Source organism: Ovis aries, chromosome 10 (assembly GCF_016772045.2).
Source record: "Ovis aries strain OAR_USU_Benz2616 breed Rambouillet chromosome 10, ARS-UI_Ramb_v3.0, whole genome shotgun sequence".
Taxonomy (NCBI): domain Eukaryota; kingdom Metazoa; phylum Chordata; class Mammalia; order Artiodactyla; family Bovidae; genus Ovis; species Ovis aries.
The window spans coordinates 33649100-33672741 of record NC_056063.1 but is presented as its reverse complement, the minus strand read 5'-3'; the positions used below and the strand labels follow the sequence as shown (position 1 = coordinate 33672741).

Sequence of the window (23642 nt, the reverse complement as noted above, 5' to 3'; positions counted from 1 at the left end):
CTTGGTCACACTCTTCTTTTTGAAAAGAAATCACCCAATCCACACTCTAGAAGGCTGAGATGCCTTGTGACACCCAAAATGCGCCCCTTACCCGCACTGTCCAAAGCCTTGTGCAGAAGAGAAGAAAACAGACGCTGCTGAGACAAGCCTTCCTTCCCTCCACTCCCCAGTTTTGATGGTCAGAGGAGACTTGAGACCTGGGAGGACGAGAGGAATCTTTTTATTTGGGGAATGGAATTTGTATTAAGTTAGTTAACCTTGAACTCTATCCTGTCCTCAGCCAGACTGTCCTCCAGCTGTTGCTTGCATCTGAATTCTTTTCTTGACAAAACACAGTGTCCTGTCCCTGTAAAGCCCACAGAGCTGTTTCAATTCTCGCTCACAGGGTAGTCGAGGCCACTTTCCTCTTCTCAGAGAGAGGTGGGATGGTGTCCCTATTCCGTCACTTCTCTAACTTTTGTGTGTCTTTGTGCGTGCCGGGTCTCGATTGCTGCGTGGGCTGCTGTGTAGCCGTGACACTCAGGCTTCTTACTGTGGTGGCCTCTCTGGTTGTGGAGCACAGTCTCTAGGGGGCCAGGGCTGCAGGAACTGTGCCATGTGGACTCAATAGCTCCAGGGCTCTAGAGCACAGGCTCAGTAGTTGCGGTGCATGAGCTCAGCTGTCCCGTGGCATGTGGGATCTTCCCAGACCAGGGATCGAACCCATGTCTCCTGCACTGCCAGGCGAATTCTTTACCACTGAGCCCCCCGGGAAGGCTCTCTATTCTGGCATTTTAAAAGAAGAATTTATTAAAGAGGAATTTTCACAGCTAGCGTTGGGACACCTGCTGTCCTGAGGTCAGCGGTGGGCAGTGTGGACAGACACAGAGCCTCAGGATGCAAGGTCCAGTGATGGAGACACAGGGCAGACACCCAGGGTAGTGCCAAGCACAAGTGTGGCTTTGTGTGTGTAACTGTGTCCCCTGTTCTCAGCCAGGGTGGGCACTGTGAAAATGCAAAGAAGACAGAGGACCTGGTCCCTGCCTGAGGACAAGCCCTCCAGGGGAACACGCAGAGCTGCATTGGTGTTCCTGAGTCTCTGCTCACAAGGCCTCGTCCCTGGCCTGCTCTCTGTGGTTCCTGCAGGGTAAGCGGCCAGGAGAGCCTCTCTGATATGGCCCTCCACCCCCAGTGCCTCAAAGGCAACCCAGGAGGAGAATAATTTACCACCATCTAATAGAGTTTATGAGGGCTTCCCTGGTGGCTCAGTGGATAAAGAATCCACCTGCCAATGCAGGAGACCCGGGTTCAATCCCTGGGTCAGGAAGATGCCCTGGAGAAGGAAATGGCAACCTATTCCAGTATTCTTGCCTGGAGAATCCCATGGACAGAGGAGCCTGGTGGGCTACAGTTCATGGTGTCACAAAGAGTCGGGCACGACTGAGCGACTTAAGGCATCACCACCACCATAGAGTTTATGAAGGGCTCATACCTCCAGCATAGAACACCTGTCTTAACAGAATCTTGGGCTGGAAATACTGTTTTGTTTTATTCTTGCTATTTTCCCTCATTACATAAGTGTATTTAACTATGGTGAGGGTTTTTTTCGTTGTTGTTGTTTTGGTAGGGTTTTTACTTTTTAATCCTACAAAGGCCTGGGTAAGTCTGGAATATGATTGAGCCCAAAATTTCTCATTTCCTAATGTTGAGATTATAATGAGGCCAAATAAATTACCAATTGAGGCCATGAAGTTTCATTCCCTGGGGATTTTTAAAAGTGGGTTCAAATTTCAGTAGCTAGCTGGGTAGATGCTTGGCTCTACCTGAAGGTAAGGGGACTTTGGATTAGCTTTTATCTTGAGGAACCCATGAGATTTATGTTTTGAAGACAGTCCAGCAGTCATTTAAAAATAAGTTTCTAAAAATACCTGACTTTTTGGCTGCTTGGTGGTGTCAGCTGTGATTCCTACCAGCTGTAACTTCTGTTGTTGTTCAGTCGCTTGGTTGTGTTCAACTCTTTGCGACCCCATGGACTGCAGCATGCCAGGCTTCCCTGTCCATCACTAACTCCTGGAGCTTGCTCAAACTCATGTCCACTGAATCAGTGATGCCATCCAACCATCTCATCCTCTATCATCCCCTTCTCCTCCTGCCTTCAATCTTTCCCAGCATCAGGGTGTTTTCCAATGAGTTGGCTCTTTGCCATCAGGTGGCCAAAGTACCAGAGCTTCAGCTTCAGCATCCTTCCTTCCAATGAATATTCAGGGTTGATTTCCTTTAGGATTGACTGGTTTGATCTCCTTGCTTCACCGGCCCCACAGTTGGAAAGTGTCAACTTTTGACAAGATCTAAAGCAGATTCGTGGTTCTTGCTATACCCTCCATGCTCTGCTCTGTACCAGTGATGCATGTGTGGTTCTAGCAGGAGCAGCTTCCCGGTACACACGTGGGTATAGGTTTATTATCCCCCGAATAACACTTGCCAGCTCTCTGCTCCATTCTGCTGCTGCTCTTTGAGACTGGAGCGCACCAACCACCTCCCCCGGGATGTGCCGGCTTTGCAGCAGTCTGCCTGAGGGGCTGCCTGAGACAGGCTTTCACCACCGTCACTGGTGTTTGCCTGCACCTTCCACAGCGGGGATAGAGCTCAGGCAGTATCTCTGCCTAAGCTGAAGTGGACAAAGGTCAAACAAGCACTCGACTCCATTCCCCCTCCCAACCCCGGTGGGGAAGATAAACCATAAAGAGGACATCATTACCAACCCTTCAGGTGAGGAGAGGGAATTGTGCTCCATTCAGAAGCCAGTCCCTGTCCTTTCAAATTTAGTTTTATTTTTTTTAGTGTTATTGAAGTAGAGTTGGTTTACAATGTTGTATTAATTTCTGCTGTACAGCAAAATGAGTCAGTTATACATATGTATTTTTTCATATTTTCCATTGTGGTTTATCACAGGATACTGACTATAGTTCAGTATAAGCCCTTGTTTACTCTGTACATGAGAGTTACCATTCTAAGTGTGCAGTTCGGTGGCGTTTCCATTGTGGTTTATCACAGGATACTGACTATAGTCCAGTATAAGCCCTTGTTTACTCTGTACATGAGAGTTACCATTCTAAGTGTACAGTTCGGTGGCGTTTACTACATCCACCTGCTGTGCAGCCATCACCCCTGTTTAGTTCCAGACCATTTGCCTCTCCCCAGACGGAAACCTCAGATGCTTTCAGCGGAAGCTCCCCGCTCGCCTCCCCTCCCCACCTCCCCCCAGCTGCCCGCTGCAGTCCCTGCCCATTCTTCTGTCTCCATGTAGTTGCCTGTTCCAGAGGCCTCATGTAAATGAAACCAGATGAGACGTGGCCTACTGGGTTGGCGCCTTTCACTCACTGTAAGGTGTTCAAGGTTCTTCCATGTTGTGCCCATGTCAGTACTTCGTTGCTTTTTGTGGCTGAATAATATTCTACCGTATGGCTAGACCACACGTGGTTTATCCACACAGCAATTGATAGGTCTGGACTGTTATTATGAATAACACTGCTGCAGACATTGGTGTACAAGGGTCTGAGTCCATTTTCGGTTCTTTGGGCTGTTACGTAACCTAGGAGTCGAATGGCTAGGTGAGATAGCTGTTCCACATTGAAGTTCCTGAAGAACCATGGCAGAACCATTTTACAGGCCCACCAGTAATGTGCTAATGTTCTCATCTCTCCACATCCTCTCCAAGACTTGTCATTATTTGTTCTCGTTTTTCTTATAGCTGTCCTAGTAGATGCTAGGTGCTATTTCTTTGTGGCTCTGATTTGCATTTCCCTAATGACTAGTGATGTTGAGTATCTTCCTATGTGCTCATTGACCATGGTGTTTCTTCTTCAGATAATGTATCCAAATCCTTTGCCCGTTTTCGGTTTGATTTGTCTGTCTTTTTGCTGTGGAGTTGGGATTATTGATACATTCTGGGTACTAGGCCCTTACCAGATACTCGATTTGTAAATACTTTCATTCTGTGGTTGTCCTTTCACTTTCTTAAAAAGATTTCCATTGGAGTATAGTTGATTTACAATGTTGTATCAGTTTCATGTGAATAGCAACATGATTCAGTTATATATATATATTTATATATATACTTTATATGTGTATCATTACAGAACACTGAGTGTACACACTCAGTGTCATAACTTTGTGCTCAGTGTATAGCTTTGAGTCCTTGTCAGTTATCTATTTGATATATAATAGTGTGTACATGTTAATCCAAATCTCCTAATTTATCACTTTCCCCCAAGTTTCCCCTTTGTTAATCTTAAGTGTGATTTTGAGATCTGTGAGGCTGCTTTGAAACTAAGCTCATTTGTATCATTTTTATTAGTGTTTTTAGTTTCCCCATCTAAGTGATACGATATTTGTCTTTGTCTAACTTACCTCAGTTGATGTGATCATCTCCAGGTCTGTCCATTTTGCTGCTAATGGCATTGTTTTGGACTTTATTTTGGGGGGCTCCAAAATCACTGCAGATGGTGACTGCAGCCATGAAATTAAAAGATGCTTACTCCTGGGAAGGAAAGTTATGACCGACCTAGACAGCATATTAAAAAGCAGAGACATTACTTTGCCAACAAAGGTCGTCTAGTCAAGGCTATGGTTTTTCCAGTGGTCATGCATGGATGTGAGAGTTGGACTGTGAAGAAAGCTGAGCGCCAAAGAATTGATGCTTTTGAACTGTGGTGTTGGAGAAGATTCTTGAGAGTCCCTTGGACTGCAAGGAGATCCAACCAGTCCATTCTAAAGGAGATCAACCCTGGGATTTCATTGGAAGGAATGATGCTAAAGCTGAAACTCCAATACTTTGGCCACCTCATGCCAAGAGTTGACTCATTGAAAAAGACTCTGATGCTGGGAGGGATTGGGGGCAGGAGGAGAAGGGGACGACAGAGGATGAGATGGCTGGATGGCATCACCGACTCGATGGACGTGAGTTTGAGTGAACTCCGAGAGTTGGTGATGGACAGGGAGGCCTGGCGTGCTGCGATTCATGGAGTCACAGAGTCAAACAGGACTGAGCGACTGAACTGAAGTGAACTGCCATTATCTTCATTACCTCCACCATAATTTGGCCTCAGGTCAAACAACAGGGAGGGAATAGAGCTCCACCCATCAACAGAAAATTGGATTAAAGATTTACTGAGCATGGCCCCATCCATCAGAACAAGACCCAGTTTCCCCCCTCAGTCAGTCTCTCCCTTCAGGAAGCTTCCGTAAGCCTCTTATCCTTCTCCATCAAAGGGCAGACAGACTGAAAACCACAATCACAGAAAACTAACTAATCTGATCACATGGACACAGCCTTGTCTAACTCAGTGAAACCATGAGCCTATGCTGTGTAGGGCCACCCAAGACGGATGGGTCATGGTGGAGAGTTCTGACAAAACATGGTCCACTGGCAAGGGGAATGACAAACCACTTCAGTACTCTTGCCTTGAAAACCCCATGAACAGTATGAAAAGGGAAAAAGTTATGACAATGAAAGATGAACTCCCCAGGTCGGTAGGTGCCCAATATGCTACTGGAGATCATTGGAGAAATAACTCTGGAAAGAATGAAGAGATGGAGCCAAAGCAAAAACAACACCCAGTTGTGGATGTGACTGGTGATAGAAGCAAAGTCTGATGCTGCAAAGAGGAATATTGCATAGGAACCTGGAATGTTATGTCCATGAATCAAGGCAAATTGGAAGTGATCAAATACAAGATGGCAAGAGTGAACAATGACATTTTAGGAATCAGCAAACTAAAATGGACTGGAATGGGTGAATTTAACTCAGATGACCATTATATCTACTACTGCGGGCAAGAATCCCTTAGAAGAAATGGAGTAGCCATCATAGTCAACAAGAGTCCAAAATGCAGTACTTGGATGCAATCTCAAAAATGACAGAATGATCTCTGTTCGTTTCCAAGGCAAACCATTCAGTATCACAGTAATCCAAGTCTATGCCCCAATCAGTAATGCTAAAGAAGCTGAAGTTGAACAGTTCCATGAAGACCTACAAGACCTTCTAGAATTAACACCCAAAAAAGATATCCTTTTCATTATAGGGGACTGGAATGCAAAAGTAGGAAGTCAAGAAATACCTGGAGTAACAGGCAAGTTTGGCGTTGGAGTACAGAATGAAGCAGGGCAAAGGCTAATAGAGTTTTGACAAAAGAATGCTCTTGTCATAGAAAACACCCTCTTCCAACAACAGAAGAGAAGACTCTACACATGGACATCACCAGTGGTCAATACCAAAATCAGATTGATTATATTATTTGCAGCCAAAGATGGAGAAGCTTTATACAGTCAGCAAAAACAAGACCAGGAGCTGACTGTGGCTCAGATCATGAACTCATTGCCAAATTCATACTGAAATTGAAGAATGTAGGGAAAACCACTAGACCTTTCAGGTATGACTTAAATCAAATCCCTTACAATTATACAGTGGAAATGTCAGATAGATTCAAGGAATTAGATCTGACAGAGTGCCTGAAGAACTATGGACAGAGGTTCATGACATTGTACAGGAGGTAGTGATCAAGACCATCCCCAAGAGAAAGAAATGTAAAAAGGCAAAATGGTTGTCTGAAGAGGCCTTAAAAATAGCTGTGAAAAGAAGAGAAGCGAAAGGCAAAGGAGAAAAGGAAAGATACCCACTTGAATGCAGAGTTGCAAAGAATAGCAAGGAGAGATAAGAAAGCCTTCCTCAGTGATCAGTGCAAAAAAATAGAGGAAAACAACAGAATGGGAAAGACTAGAGATCTCTTCAAGAAAATTAGAGATACCAAGGGAACATTTCATGCAAAGATGGGCTCAATAAAGGAGAGAAATGGTATGGACCTAACAGAAGCAGAGGATATTAAGAAGAAGTGGCAAGAATACACAGAAGAACTATACAAAAAAGATCTTCATGACCCAGATAATCATGATGGTATGATTACTCACCTAGAGCCAGACATCCTGGAATGTGAAGTCAAGTGTGCCTTAGGAAGCATCACTATGAACAAAACTAGTAGAGGTGATGGAATTCCAGTTGAGCATTTTCAAATCCTGGAAGATGATGCTGTGAAAATGCTGCACTCAATATGCCAGCAAATTTGGAAAACTCAGCAGTGGCCACAGGACTGGAAAAGGTTAGTTTTCATTCCAATCCCAAAGAAAGGCAATGCCAAAGATCGCTCAAACTACCTCACAATTGCACTCATCTCACATAATAGCAGAGTAATGCTCAAAATTATCCAAGCCTGGCTTCAACAGTACGTGAACTGTGAACTTCCAGATGTTCAAGCTGGATTTAGAAAAGACAGAGGAACCAGAGATCAAATTGCCAGCATCTGTTGGACCATCGAAAAAGCGAGAGAGTTCCAGAAAAAGGTCTACTTCTGCTTTATTGACTATGCCAAAGCCTTTGACTGTGTGAATCACAACAAACTGTGGAAAATTCTGAAAGAGATAGGAATACCAGACCACCTGACCTGCCTCCTGAGAAATCTGTATGCAGGTCAGGAAGCAACAGTTAGAACTGGACATGGAACAACAGACTGGGTCTAAATTGGGAAAGGAGTACATCAAGGCTGTGTATTGTCACCCTGCCTATTTAACTTATACACAGAGAACATCATGAGAAATGCCAGTCTGGATGAAACATAAGCTGGAATCAAGATTGCCGGGAGAAATATCAATAACCTCAGATACACAGATGATACCACCTTTAATGCAGAATGCAAAGAACTAAAGAGCCTCTTGATGAAAGTGAAAAGGAGAGTGAAAAAGTTGGCTTAAAGTTCAACATTCAGAAAACTAAGGTCATAGCATCCGGTTCCATCACTTCATGGCAAATAGATGGGGAAACAATGGAAACAGTGACAGACTTTATTTTGGGGGGCTCCAAAATCACTGCAGATGGTGACTGCAGCCATGAAATTAAAAGATGCTTGCTCCTTGGAAGAAAAGTTATGACCAAGCTAGACAGCATATTAAAAAGGGGAGTTATTACTTTGCCAACAAAGGTCCATCTAGTCAAAGCTATGGTTTTTTCAGTAGTCACGTATGGATGTGAGAGTTGGACTATAAAGAAAGCTGAGGGCCTAAGAAGTGATGCTTTTGAACTGTGGTATTGGAGAAGACTCTTGAGAGTCCCTTGGACTGCAAGGAGATCTAACCAGTCCACCGTAAAGGAAATCAATCCTGAATATTCATTGGAAGGACTAATGCTGAAGCTGAAGCTCCATTACTTTGGCCACCTGATATGAAGAACTGACTCATTGGAAAAGACCCTGATGCTGGGAAAGATTGAAGGCAGGAGGAGAAGGGACACAGAGGATGAGATGGTTGGGTGGCATCACTGACTCAATGGACTTGAGTTTGAGTAAACTCCGGGAGTTGGTGATGGACACTGAGGCCTGGTGTGTGCAGTCAGTGGGGTCACAAAGTCGGACACAACTGAGCAACTGAATTACTGATTCCAGTATATATGTATGTACCATGTCTTCTTTATCCATCCTCTGTCTATGGACACTTAGGTTGCTTCCGTGTCCTGGTTATTGTAAATAGTGCTACAGTGAACACTGGAGTGCATATATCATTTTGAATTATGTTTTTCTTTGGATATATGCCTAGCAGTGGAATTTAAGGATCGCATGGTCATTCTATATTGTTTTGTAAGGAACCCCCATACTGGTCTCTGTAATAGTTGTACTCATGTATATTGTGCCAATTTATATTCCCACTGACAGGGTAGAAGTGTTCCTTTTTCTCTACACCGTCTCCAGCATTTATTGTTCGTAGATTTTTTGATGATAGCCATTCTGACCATTGTGAAGTGGAATCTCCTTGTGGTTTTGATTTGCATTTCCCTGATAACGATGTTGACCATCTTTTCATATCTTTCAGCCATCTGTCTGGAGAAATGTCTATTTTTTAGACATATAGAAGACCTATTTTTTGATTGGATTGTTCACATTGTTAATAATGTCTTTGATTCAGAAAAGCTTTTAATTTTGATGAAGCCCAGTTTATCTATATTTGTTGTTGTTGCCTATGCTTTGGGTATCACAGCTAAGAAACTGCCATATCTAAAGTCATAAATATTTATATAGTTCTATATAGATGTATAAAAATCTTTTTATTTTTATCCATATAAAGATTTATGTAGTTTTGGCTCTTACAGTGGCAGGGAGGCCTGGTGTGGTGCAGTGCATGGGGTCGCAAAGAGTCAGACATGACTGGGGTGACCGAACAACAAGCACAGCTCTTACATTAGGTCTTTGGCCCATTCTGAGCTACTTTTTGCATGTGATTGCAGGCTAGAGCTCAACCTCAGTTACTCCAGATGCATTTGCTGAAGAGACTTTTTTCTCCTCATGAATGGTCTTGGTACCTTGGGCAAAAGTCAGCCAACCATAGATGTACAAGTTTACTACTAGGCTCTTAACTACGCTACACTGATTTATATGTCTGTGAATTTCAGGACTTCCTTGTAGTTCAGTTGGTAAAAAAAAATCTGCCTGCAATGCAGGAGACCTGGGTTCATTCCCTGGGTTGGGAAGATCTCCTGGAGAAGGGAACAGCTACCCACTCCAGTGTTCTGGCCTGGAGAATTCCATGGACTATTTAATCCATGGGGTAGCAAAGAGTTGGGCACGACTGAGTGACTCACTTTCACTTATGGTTTTATAGTAAATCTTGAAATCAGGAAGTATGAGTCCAATAATTCTGTTGTTCTTTTTTCAAGATCATTTTGACTACTTGAACGTTAGGATAAATTTTTCCATTTCTATTAAAAAAAAAGTTGTTGGAATCTTACCTAACTGCTTTGGTTAGAACATCCAGTAAATCTGTTGAATAGAAGTGGTAAAACCACACAGCTTTGTCTTGTTCCTGATCATAAGAGAGATGTGTTTCACTACAGAGTATGTCGTCAATTGTGGCTTTTTCATAAATGCTCTGTTGAGGAATTTCCCTTCTTGTCTTAGTTTGCTGAGTATTTTTATTATGAAAGGGCATTGGACTTTGTCAAATGATTTTTCTGTGTGAATTTAGGAGATCATTGATACTGTCCTTTCATTCTGTCAATGTGGTGTATTATATTGATTGATTTTTGTATGTTGTACCACCTTTGCGTTCGGGGATAAATCCCATTTGGTGAGGTTGTTGGTGGTAGTTAGTCGCTAAGTTGTTTCCAACTCTTGAGACCCCATGGGCAGGAGCCAGCCAGGATCCTCTGTCCATGGAATTTCCCAGGCAAGAATACTGGAGTGGGTTGCCATATCATTCTCCAGGGGATCTTCCTGACCCAGGGATTGAACCTGGGTCTCCTGCATTGCAGGCAGATTATTTACTGACTGAGCCACAAGCAAAGCCCTTGTTAAGGTTATATAATCCTTTAATTATACTGCTGAATTTGGTTTGTAATATTTTGTCAAGAGTTCTCTTTTTTAGACATAACTTATTCTTTCCTGAGTAAATGTACTCCTTTTTTTTCTTCTTATTAAGCAGAATTAACCAAAGTAAATATTTGATTGTGTTTTCTTTACCTTTCTTCCTAAGTCTGCATGAGTAGGTGACTTTCAAACCATGTATAGATAGCAGAATGCTGGAAGTGGTAAATATTATTCTTACACCCCTTTCTGTCTTGAGCTTTTCCAACACTTGTAGGACTTGGTACAAGAGTGCAAGTGGAGACTGTGTCTGAGTGTGTGTGTGGAAGTAAGTCAAGCTGACGAATAACCAAGCACCTTGATCAGCATACCTGCTCGAAGACCGCAGTGCCTGGTGATGCCCAGAGAGTCTGGGAGCTGTGGATGGTGCATCTGCCCAGCCTTGTGGCTCAGGGTGGTGGTTCAGAGCAGTTCATTTCCCTGGAAGGAAAGACGAGAGGGCAGGAAGAAGCAGTGTGAGGGGAGAGAGAAGCGCATGTTCTCATCACCTGTCTTCCCTAGGTGGGCAGGCTGAGGCTCGTCCTTCCAACCAAGATAATCAGGCACTGCAGTCTTGGTGCACAGTGAACTTCAGCTCGTAGGTCTGTGGAGAGGAGCTGGGCCCTGCTCCCCCGCACAGGCCCTTGGGGGAGCATGAAGTGGGCCCTGGGCTCAGGCCTGGACCATAAGCAACCCTGGCTTCTCCTACAACTTCCATCGTGGGAAGCGGGACAGAGCAGATTGGGGGTCGGGGAGGGGGCTGTGTGCGTTGCCATAGCAAGTACCACTCAGCAGGTGGTTTAAACAACAGCAGTGTTTTCTCACGGTTCTGGAGGTCAGAAGTCCCAGAGCAAGGTGTCTACCAGGCTGGTTCCTCCGGGGGTGGCCTCCTCTGCTTGTAGGTGAAGGCAGTTTCCTCTCCGTGTCCTCGCTTGGTCATCCCTCTGTGTGTGTGTGTCTTAATCGCCGCTCCTCATAAGGACCCTGTCAGATTGGATTAGGGTTGACCCAACGACTCCATTTGAACTTAACACTAGTTGCTCAGTCGTGTCCAACTCTTTGCAACCCTGTGGACTGTAGGCCGCCAGGCTCGTCTGTCCATGGGATTCTCCAGGCAAGAATACTAGAGTGGGTAGCCATTCTCTTCTCCTGGGGATCTTCCCAACCCAGGGAGTGAACCCAGATCTCCTGCATTACAGATGTTTTCTTTACCGTCTGAGCCACCAGGGAACCCATTGAACTTAATCAGCTCTTTAAAAGCCCCCTGTCCTAATCCAGCCCCATCCTGGCATCCTGAAGGGTTGGGGCTCCCACAGGCGCAGTCTGGAGGGGCCCAGTCCAGCCATCACAGATAGTGTGGGCAGCTCTGTACACCGTGGTCTCTTGGGGAAAGCCCAGTGACGTCCCCCCAACAGGAGGAAGTCAGGGCACTGTACCACCCCAAGTACCCCTTCCCTTGGTCTGCAGGCATAAAGCCCAGCCATCCTCAAGGGGGACCTCTGTCTCCCCGCAGCAGTGGTGGCCTTGGAGAGGATCATGTCTGGAGAGGCAGGAAGAACTCCTAATCCTTGTATTTTCAAAGAAAATGCACCTTGGTGTTCACCGTGGTTCTAAAGAAGCATCCGGTTCTGCAGAAAGAAAGCATTTCCTGCCGGGTCCCCAGGGTACCGGGGGAGGCTCCAGGCCTGGCAGGGATGGAGGGTTTTCATTCACCAGAACCACAGCTCTGGTCCCCTCATGTGTGAGGCGGGTGGGGCTCCAAGGCGTCCTGCACAGGGAGAGCTGGACATAGGACGGCTTTCAGAGGACCCAGTTCAAGGAGTCGAACAGCAGCAGGTAGCATCTGTGTGAACAGACGGGCGCTGGTGAGATGGGGCGTTCTTCTGGATGGGGCAGCTTCTTCCTGGTCTGTTTCATCTTACGACCTGAAGTTGCCCTCCAAGCACCTCCAGGAGGTATCCGCGGGGCTGATGACTGACCATGTGCGCTGTGCCCCCAGGATGAACGAGCGAGACCGGCTGCTAAAGAGGCTGAGCAGGAAGACGCCGCCCACCCTCTTCCGGGGCAGCTCCCTCCAGCAGTCCATGCCACGTGAGTAGCCCCCTGGGGTGGGGGGATGGAGGGAGACCACGGCCAGGCTGGAGCCCCACATGGGGAAGTGGAATTGGTGTACCTGGCCCCAGGCAGGGCCAGCCAGATGGCAGGTAATTCCCTAGGACCCAGTCAAGTGTCTGAATGACATGGTCCATAAATTTAAAACTCAGATGTGGTTAGCCTCCCAGTCAGATTCTTTCTAAGATGGAAGTGATGTTGCCTTAGCCTGGTGCCCCCCAAGGATGGCCTCATGCTCTTGGCAAACTAAGCAATGACAATCATTAGCCCCTGCCTCCCCTGGCCCCGCAAGTGGAGGCTCGGCCTGGTTTCTGCCAAGTGGGGTCCACGGGGATGTGCCAGAGGCCAGGGGAGCGGGAGACATGAGAGTCAGTGGGAATGGAGCTCGGGGAGGTAATGGGCTTACCTGCCTCAGGACACCTGGCCAAGCCTCAGGTCAGTGCAGTAACTGATCCAGCACCGCCTGGGGCTCCAGAGCCCAGCCAGAGCCTCTGATCCTTGAGAGGGTGAGTCTGGAGGAGGTGGGGTGGTGGGCTCCCAGGTTCGGGGTCGCACCTTGGAGCCGGGCTGCCTGCAGTCCTATCCCATCTCTGCCCCTCTGTGATCTCAGGTGAGTTAACGCCTCTGTTTCTATAAACCAGGGAGGACATGAGAACATACCTGGGTTACTGGGATGATTCTTTGAGCTTGTGCGTACAGAGTGCCTGGAACAGAGCCTAACAGTAAGGACTCTGATAAATGCTAGGTATTACTTTTCTGCCACTAATTGAGTAAGTTTGAGCCCCTTACATATTTCTTTGAACATCTGTTTTCTCACCTGAGGAGAAAAAATGGAATGATGTCCATCTTACACAGTCTGTTAGGCCACATGATGGTTGGTGCACAGCCCACGAGGAACAGGAGCACTGGCTCCATAAACATGGGGCTTGTGCCGTTTAGCCTCCAACCAGAGAAAGAACAGAGAGGAGAGCAAAGACCACACGAGGACCCATGCAAGAAGCATCTGGCAACAACTGGAAAGGCTCTTAAAACAACTAAGAATTGTTTTCTGAACTCTCCATATTTTTTTTTTTTAATTTTAAAATCCTTAATTCTTACATGCGTTCCCAAACATGAACCCCCCTCCCACCTCCCTCCCCATAACATCTCTCTGGGTCATCCCCATGCACCAGCCCCAAGCATGCTGTATCCTGCATCAGACATATTTTGAAGGACACACACACACAAAAAAATTCCAGTGAGCAAGTACAAACATATTGAGCAAGCTCCTGAAATCACACCATGTCTTAAAGACAGTCAGCAACTAGTAGTAAGACCCTGATGGACAGCAGGGTGTTCACCCACCCCCAGAGAAGATGATCTTGCATGAGGAGCAGCCTCCGGCCTCAGTGTTCCCAGGGAACCGGGAGCCCAGGTCCCGGAGCACTTGCTCACAGGGACCGCACGTACACCGTGTCCGCAGCCTGAGCTCAGCGTTCCCTGGCTGGTCTGATCTCCTTACCGTCCCCCTGGTCTTTCCACATTCTACTGCTCTGAGGACTCTTCCAGACAGGAAACAGCTACTTTCCCTAAGATGTTATCAGAGCTCAGCGTTGAAGGAATGCTACTACTTAAGGGACATTTTATTCCAAAATAATGAAAAAATGACCCAATTTTATGGACTTCCCCAAATGTTCTACCAGAAGAAGACAAAACAGCTAAGCAGTGCGTCTGCCCTCCCACCTACCCGAACACTGTCCTTGGGTCCCGGCCGCGGCTGAGCGTCAAGAAAGCGGATGCGCCAGCCATCAAGTGTGTTCTCCAGGCCCCCAGCATTCCTTCCCGGCTCTTAGGACTTCCTGGAGATGAATGATGGTGGGAAATGCTAAGAGCCAGAGCTCCCCTCTTCCCTGTTTGAATGCAGATGGCAAGTTACCTGTTCATCTGGCAGGAGCTGTGAGTGATGGGGAATCTTTGTCAGGCTGGGCAAGCGGAGTCTGGCTGGGTGATTACTGTTCTGGTGGTTCTGGTCTAACCCCTCCCAGGCCTGGTTTCCAAGACGAAAATGTTTATCTGAATCACAGAGCACCCTTGTCCCCAGGACCACCATCCTTTCTTTCTTGCAAGTCCACTTAGCCTCAGTTGAGGCTGAGAACCTCCTGGTGGATGCTCCCTGGGAGAGCCGGTGGAGGGGTCTCCAGGAGAATAGCTCTGCTGTCGGACCAGAAGCTTCCCTGGAAACCCTCCCCACCTGCGAGGGGCCGAGCTACCCCACCTGACAGTCCTGTGCCTGTGAGTGGAAACAGGAGCCCGGGAGGGCACTGCAGCTGATTTCCCCAGGTGCAGGCGGGTCTGAACAGAAAACAAGAAATAAAAGACAAGGCTGCAGCCCTGCCCCTGGAACAGGGAGTAGACCACTCCAGATGCTAAGGTCCTCTTCCCTACAGGACATTCCCAGGCAATGTTTACTTGTACATCTCAGCAAGTCCCCTTCACTCCAGCCCATCCACCCCCAGAGAAGACACATTAAAACACAGTTAGCAATTGTTTTGTCTGGGCTGATTGTCAAGTCAGGCTCCTTGGTCCCTGGCCTGGAGTGGAGGCCTCCCCTGGGGATGCCAAGGATAGAAACAGTCTGCCTGCAGGAGAGGGCTCTGTGGCCTGGGCACTGCCAGCCGAGGGCCCTTCCTGGTGCCCGCATGGAAGACTCGTGGTGAAGGCCTCACCCGGTACAGGCCATTTATTTTACAGAAAAGTAAACCCAGGAGACTGAAACCTTAAAGGGCACCAGTTCTGTGGCCAAGCAAGGACTGGCCAGCCCTCCTCACCTGGGGCCTCGGCCCTGGGCTCCAGATCCCCTGTAAAGGTGGGGCGGGGCGACAGCCAGCTTAGGATGGAAAGCCCCGTGGCTGCCTGCCTCCCCAGGTGTGGGAGAAGCACTTACCTACTAAGTGAAGTAGGTCAGACACAGAAAGACAAATATCACAGGATGTCACTTACATGCAGCATCTAAAAAAGGCTACAAATGAACTTGTATAAAACAGAAGCAGAATCACAGCAAATGAACTCATGGCATGGGGGTGGGGGGGAAGGGATAGGACAGGAAACTGGGACTGACGAGTACACACGACTGTATATAAAACAGACAGACAAGAGACCTTACTGTGTAGCTCAGGGAACTCTGCTCAATACTCCCTAATAACCTGAATGGGGAAAGAGCTTAAAGAATACACACACATGTATATTTAAAAGCAGAGACATTACTTTGCCAACAAAGGTCCGTCAGGTCAAGGCTATGGTTTTTCCAGTAGTCATGTATGGATGTGAGAGTTGGACTATAAAGAAAGCTGACAACCAAAGAACTGATGCTTTTTAACTGGGAGAAGACTCTTGAGAGCCCCTTGGACAGCAAGGAGATCCAACCAGTCCATCCTAAAGGAGATCATTGGAAGGACTGATATTGAAGCTGAAACTCCAATACTTTGGCCACCTGATGCAAAGAGCTTACTCATTTGAAAAGACTCTGATGCTGGGAAAGATTGAGGGCAGGAGAAGAAGGAGTCAACAGAGGATGAGATGGTTGGATGGCATCACCAACTCAATGGACATGAGTTTGAGTAAACTCCGGGAGTTGGTGATAGGGAGGCCTGGCGTGCTGCAGCCCATGGGATAGCAAAGAGGTGGACACGACTGAGCAATTGAACTGAACTGAACAAGTGTATAACTAAGTCATTGTGCTGTCCACCCAAAACGCAACGCTATGAATCAACCAGACTTCAATATAAAATAAAAATGCAAACAAAAAAGATATGCAGTATGATACACAGGCAAAACTCCTGATTTCTCGTTCTCCTTTAAAGGACGTGATGAGATAACAGCACCAGGGATAAGTCATAAACAGGTGTGGATGGGAGGCAGGCCCTGGCCTGGGCTGTCTTTTGCTCAGAAGGTCTTATCTGGCTGTGGGGCGTTTCCAGACCTCTGATCCAGGCGGGTCGGTGAGCAGAGAGGGCGTCTTGCAAATGTCCCTCCAGTGGGAATGGCTGGTTAGGAGGGACTGTCCTGCCTCGAGCTGGGAATGCAAACTCCGTCCCAAAAACACAGGACAGAGCTGCAGGGGAATGTGGGCCCTGCCTGGGCTTGGCTCCCAGCTCTGCCACCTTGTGCCTCAGTTTTCCCACCTGTGACATGGGAAGAACTCTCACCTGTCTCCTAGGGCTGTCAGGAGGAGGAAGCAAGCCATGTGTGCTTAGCATAATACATACAACAGTGCCCGAGACACAGAGCATTTAATAATTGTCTGCTGTCGTCATCATTGGAACTGGGACCTCCCTGGGGATCCAGTGGTTAGGAACTCCAGGCTGTCAATGCCAAGGGCCCAGGTTCGATCCCTGGGTGAGGAACTAAAATCTCACAAGCTTTGTGCCCCCCCCCCCCCAAAAAAAATCATTATTGGTACTGGTTGTAAAATCTAGTCTTTATGTAGCCACTGGGCCAATCATTAAACTCAACTTATCTAGTGATCTTTTGCTTTATTTACACGAAAACACACACTCACTGTAATTTATTGCCGGTCCAGATCCGTGCGACATCAGCCAGGCAGGCTCCCAGCACCACATGCGCTCTGCCAGCCTTTCCTGTTAGTGCGTTTAGGGCTGCATGAATTACTGACTGGCCTGCTGCTCAGGGCGCATTGGAATGTTTCCAGCACAGGACGACTTGCCTTTCCCCTTGATGGGTGGTGGGAAAGTGCAGCCACGGCCCAGTGACCCACAGATGATGCCTCACAGGCTGCGCTAAATGGGAGGCCACCCCTCTGAGCCCTGCCCAGTCGTGTCAGCACCCACCCCTTCACGGGGGTCACAGGTCCCTGGACCCCCATCCAAGGCTACAGAGCCGCAGTGTCTCCCCCCAGAGCGGCTGCTCTGGACGCCCCTCCTCACTGGCCCCTGTGCTCCTCTTGCAGATGGGTACGCCTTCTCCCAGGAGGAACATGGAGCCGTGACTCAGGAGGAAATCGTGCGTGCCTACGACACCACGAAGCAGAAATCCAGGAAGAAGTAGGACGCTGCCTCCCGCCGGAGCGCGAGGAGAGACTCATGGCAGCAGCCAAAACACCGCAACACGTCCTGTGGCCTTAGCCCGTTCCTTCGCTCTGCGCCCTGGCCACCCTGGAGCCGGACCGCCAGGGTGCCCCACGCCCTCCCTGCTCGTCCGCCATGCTCGGCCCGACTCTTGTTTAAGCGTTCAGCTGTGCGCTGTGAGGTGTGAAATTAAAACCATTATGTTTCCCCAGTATTTACACATCCGTCCGGGTGGCTCTGAGAGAACAGGGACGGGCTTTCGTGCTGCGTGAGGAGCCCAGCTGGGGGGTCGGATACCCGCAGGTTTGTTCCGCAGGCTGCACGGAACCTTCCCTCGAGGTGGACAGCCCAATGGCTTTGATGTCCCATGTGTTGGTTTGAAGTTGGCATCATCATCGTGATTGCAATGAAGTCATAAACATAGGTATCTGGGTAGTAAACCTGAGAAGAACTTTTGGAACCTCAGTCATGGTCTCGGCAGGGCGGACCCACCAGGGTCCGCACAGTCTCCTGCCCCCTCCTGCCCGGTGCCTCCCGGCCGGGCGCCCAAACAACAGTCCCGCTGCATGGTTGGCCCTGCGCTTGGTGCATGGCAGCTGCAGGCACCGGCTCCGATCCTCACCCTCCCTCCTCCCCCAGATTCAGAAACGGATGCAAGAAAGCCCCCTTCTTCTCTATCTAAAGAAACAGCAATTTGCATATATTCCAAGTGTTTATCTTCCTCTTTCTGGTGGCAAGGAGGCCTGCGGGTCAGGGTGATGTGGACTTGCTGGAGCCCTGCCTGCCCTGCTCAGGCTTGCAAACCTCATTTTCTGGCCTCCAGACCCCTGGACCTTGACACCTGCTTAAATTAGAACCCACACTCATTCTCTTGGGAGTTCAGAGCACATTTTGGATTTCAAGTCAATTTACAGCATGTCTCCGCAGCAAAGGAACACACCGGTCGCTTCAGACTCTGGGAGGTTAAATAGCCCAGTGAGGGTCCCTGAGGGTGCTGAGGACTCTGGCAGGATAAATAGCCCAGTGAGGGTCCCTGAGGATGCCGAGGAAGACAGCCACTGCGGGGGAGCGGCGGCAGAGACACCAAAGGAGGATGCTTTTCCTGCAAATCTCAGTAGAATTCTGAAATCAAGCCCGAAGCCCAGACAGTGGTCATGATCAGCCTACAGTGTCCACAGGCCTGCAGTTTTAATTGAAAAGAGCTCCAGACGTTTCAAGCAAGCAGCTTTTCTTACCTGGACAGATTTTCCTTCCTATCCAGCCCATGTCAGATGCAAGCAGCTGTCTGAACAGGAGGGTCCCTGATTCCAACACGGGGGGGTGGGGGGTGGGGGGTGGGTGGCCACGTGTTTGTCCAAGTTCTGAACAGGATAAAACCCAGGTGCCTTCGGGAGGGAAGGCACCACCTGGAACCAGCCTGGAGGCATGTCCCCTGCTTGCAGCTTTGTTGCCAAACCAGCTATTTGGATGGTGTAACATCAATACTTCTGGGCAGCTGTTGCTGGTTAAAAGGACACAGTTCCCCTGGGGAGGGCCATGCTAAATTACGAAATAAAACAATGGGGCATTTTGCTTCCTTGCCTTCTTTTCGGAGCATCCGGGTCTGATTGGGCATTGAGATCATTTAGGGTATGATCTGCCTGGCTTACAGAAAATGAGAGGTGATGAGAGCCCAGAGAGGGCTCCGGGGCAAGCAGAACAGCACAGCAAACAGGCAAGGTTAGGAAAATTGCCCCTCCTCCCTCCCCAAGGTCTGAGGCATTTTAAACACTAGGGCAACCAGCGAGAGGGGGGCGTTGAGGACCCTTGAGCAGGAATCACAACAAAATACGTGCCTGTAATTAACACACAAAGCCAGACAGATGCCCCACCTTCACATACAGAAGGAGGAAATCCTAAGTACAGAGGAGAAATGAACCTTTGGATTGAGCTGCGCTAGGCACCCAGGACGATTTGGTTTCATCTGGGAACTAAGCGCGGTTGGAAAAGGGAATTCAAACTCAATTCTATTGTCAAACACTTGGCTGGCTCTTGAACTTGAAGCCTTCCGAGTCAGATTTGTAAATTACAGCGTGTGCTTATTTAGGGCTTTATGATTTCGATTTTTCACGTTGAAATACAGTTCCAAGTTTTCTGAGATTGAAGTATATTTTCCAGCTCTCTTGAGAAGGAGACTAAACAGCCTTTGCAGTCATGAAAGATGCACAGAGAAGGAAGCACTAGAGAGATGCCTTTCTATTTATTCTCTCCCACGGTTAAGCTATCTTGTAGCCAAATGACTAAACTGGGTGTCCGGGAGGAGCAGCTGTCACTATGAGATGCATGACATTCAGCTGGGGCGACTCGGGCTGTGTTGTTTGTCCTATCTTTAAATTGAGGTCAGAGTGTCACACACAAGCCCTCCTCTGGGAGCAGGGTGGGCCGACTAAGCCGCTCGCTGTCAGCTCCGTGGAGATGCCACCTGGGACTTGTCACTCTGCCACACGGAACCTGACACAGGCTGGCAGGTCGGCACTGCAGGGCCTGACATTCAATTGGGCTAAAATGGCAGATCCCCCTCGAGCCCAGCGCTGGGCTTGTCTGGTACCCAGGCTGCTGATGCTCATTTGACCCTTTGCTCAGTGCCAGCTGCCTCTGCAGATGGAAGAGAGCAGCCTCCCCAGCTCTCAGCTCTGCACTGGTGAGCATGGGTGGGTGCCTGAACTCTTGAGAGGAGAAGATGAAAGAGCAGAAGAAATCAGCCATTTCTTCTGAGGTGTTGAGATTAGCCTGTGATCACCAGCCTGGGGGCTTTGTCATAATTTTGGGATGTCACTGATGGCTCTAGTCTGTCTCTAGGCAGAATATTCCAGACTTCTTGACCAGTGTTACAGTCTCCCATCTCCCAACACACACACACACACACGCACACACGCACACACACCCCACCACCACTCCCGCCCCCCACCCCCGTGCTTTGAAGAAGATGCTATGCCTTGTGAGACCTAACACACAAGCCTGGGCTTTGGTGGACCACAGCTGAGAGCTCAGCTGGTCTTTGCTTTCCCCTGACAAAGCTTTAGTCTTGCTGTAGGAAGCTGGCAGTGACAATCTATATTCACTTGTCCAGAAACCATGAATCATGAAAAAGTGAGTATAAGTAACTGTCTGAAAATGCATATGGACATAATATTATCAACTATACAGTTGAATGTTCTTTAAAGAAAGCTGTAGTCTATCATCTCATTGTTATAACAATGACCCTTTATCTTTTTGAGCCATAAAGAAGAGAATTTTCTATCATAATCCCACTCCTAGAGATTTACATCCTGGACCACAGGTTGAATAGAATGTTTTCAAAGCTCTGCTCTAAGATAAGGTGGTCTTTAGTCTTGAACATGTGAAAGAACTACACATGTTTCAGCCAGGGCTTGAATTACTGCCCAGGGTCACTGTCCCCAAGTAATTCAAGTGTGATTTAGGCTCAGCATTTGAAATGTAGCCTTTATCTCCTGGGAGCCATAAAGAATTTTAACAGGGAAACTGGTTAAGCAGAGCCTGAAATAATGTCGCAAAGAAGAGAGTTTATCAGGTCAAGTTAAAGGATGCCACCCCCCCCATCATATTCCTTAAACAGTTTCTTCATACAGATGCTTAAATTAGAAAATATATGAGTGATGGAGACAGTGAAAATAAAGCGTCCCTTCCAAAAAGATAGAGCCATACAGCAGAGGCTTTATGGCTTTAAAAGTCTATTCTTGGTCTCTGTAAGTCTTGGGGGGAAATTATTTTGCCTCCTATTAGCCATCTTTCCATCTTGAAGAACTAAGAGGACAGTTAGAAGATTTTCCAGTGGGCCTTAGAGGTCAGGACCTGAGATCCCACGTGATGACAAATTAACAAGTGTCCCCAAAAGGAAGAGACCCATGATGCTCGACGTGTCGGACTCGTCACTGAGTTCTCTTGCATCCTCCAGTGCCCAGCAGCACATGCCTCCACTCTCTTTTACAAGAGCTTCATTTAATGCCAGACCTCCAGCTCTGGCTGTTTTAAAGGGCTTCTGGTTTGTTGGGTCTCAGTGAGGTACGTGGGAATCCTTTCAGCGGGAAGAAAGCCCTGGGAGCCCACATCAGCTCCACGTGGCTGGAACCGTGAAACAAGCGGCAGTGGAGGAGGAGCACGTGCCCCCATGTCCCCACATCACGTAGAACCCATACCTGTCACCCAGTAGAGCCCCTCTGCCCCCCTGACTGGGAGCAGGAAGGAGACAAGGGAGCGATTCTTCTGACACCCAGGCCGGCTCGTTTTCAAGTGACAATCTCTCGCCTAAGTTGCCTTAGTGATATCTACTCCCAGGCATCAGACCAAGAAAAACACACTCCCGAGATTAGCCCATCGGCATTTCTCCTGACCTGGCCACAGAAAGGAGACCTGTGCATTTTAAAAGCCAGGAACAAAGTGTCAGGTGGCTTTGATTTATGACGGAAGAGGAAGAAGCAAGTGGAAAGACTGGCGCTACCCAAATAACCCTGCCCGGGGAAACCCAGGGTCAAGAGAGCCTTCTCAAGAGCCTCTCACAGGCCAGCCTGACATTGTGGAGAAAGGGCCAGCAGGAGGGGGGCCGCCTGAGGGTCAGGATGTGAACCCACTTCCTTCCAAGGGACTGGAGCCGGCTGGGGTCCTGAGATGGCTGGGCATGCAGCTACAGGCAGAGCAGGAGACGCCAGGTACAGAACAGAAAGACAACCTGCCCTGTCTCAGGGCCTCCCCCCTCCCCACAGGGGAATGCGTTCGCAGTTTTCCATTAATAACGTCAACCCAAGTCCAGTCGCTCTTACTCCACCTGCCCTCTCCCGGGTGGCTGAGCTGGGAGGTGTGTTGGGCTGCCCGCCCAACCCCCAGCCCCCAGGGCCTGCAGCCCCGACAGGTCACCCTTCCAGCTGCAGTCTGAACGTGCCACCCTGCAGTGTCTCCTTCACTTGGGCAAAGCCACGTGTTCTCCTTTCTGTTGTCACGTCTGTGCTGCCACCGCTGAGATGGTGTTTGGCTGGGAGATTTCATCTGGTTATGCAGAGGGAAGGGGGTATGGGGAGGGGGCAGCTCGCTTAATTGGCTCCCAGCAGAGTGGGCAGCTCTTCTCTGGAGTATAGGGGTCCTGTCCTCCCCCTCTAGAAGTCTTACTATCGTCCTCATGTCCTATTAACGTCCTCTGGTTGTTAAATTACAGCAGTCTTTATCAGAACAGGGGAGCCAGGGGTTCCTCATGGAGTGAATACAAATGAAGGGCATTTACTGGTATTTTGGGGAGGGGGGGTTGGAAAATGTAGTGATATGTGGCTTTGATCAATCCTGTTGACTGGTGTATGTCTGCACAAACCTGTTTCAAATAAATCTTTTGTTAAAGTAAATGATTGGACCTGGCTGTATTTGTGAATTTCTTTCCCACTAATAAGCAGCTCCTGCCATAGGGACTTTGGCCTATTACACAGAGGTTTTGTCAGCAGCTACAGACTACACACACACACACACACACACACACACACACACACGCATGCTCTGCCTCCTGAGCTGACAGCCTGGAATCACTGTGAACGGCGGGCGGGCAGGGTGATCTGAATTGCAGATGAGTGGGAGGCCAGGCCCCCTTTATGAGAAGCGGGTCTGAGAGGCCTCCCTGAGCCGGACTGACCAGGCAAAGGGGCAAACTGTGCACAGAAGGACTTCTCTCTCAATTACTTCATTCCCTTTGGTTCATCCCAGTTCCCTTGCAAACTGAGATGTGGGAAGTTCAGATTCTGTTGTCAAGTGTGAAGTCATGACACTGTCCTGAAAGAGGGGCCAAACACGGCATCCGGAAAGGGACCGCTTTGGCATAATGATGACTTTGAGCTGAAGGCGCCTGTGAAACAGCAGGTGCGGGAAGGGCTCCCTGCCCCCGCTTTCCACCGACAGCTAGGCCCCAGCATCCCCGTGAGAAAGGGGCCCTCCCTCCCTGCACCAGGAAGAGAAGGACGTTCTTGCCACCAGAAATGGGTGTGGAGGCAGTCATAGGCATGGACAAACCATCTTC

General features: G+C 48.4%; 1 protein-coding gene across 3 annotated transcripts in view; it reads left to right on the top strand.

Moving 5' to 3' along the window:
• Positions 1 to 22980, top strand: part of LOC101115632 (phospholipid-transporting ATPase IB) — a 469524-nt gene extending 446544 nt beyond the window's left edge. For all 3 annotated transcript variants that reach the window (XM_042254882.2, XM_060394098.1, XM_060394100.1), the window contains exons 36-37: positions 12418 to 12509; positions 17476 to 22980. In XM_042254882.2, coding sequence (XP_042110816.1) covers positions 12418 to 12509; positions 17476 to 17573 — 190 coding nt within the window. In that variant the 3' untranslated portion in view covers positions 17574 to 22980. The remainder of the gene's footprint in view (positions 1 to 12417; positions 12510 to 17475) is intronic.
• The last annotated feature ends 662 nt before the right edge of the window (positions 22981 to 23642 follow it).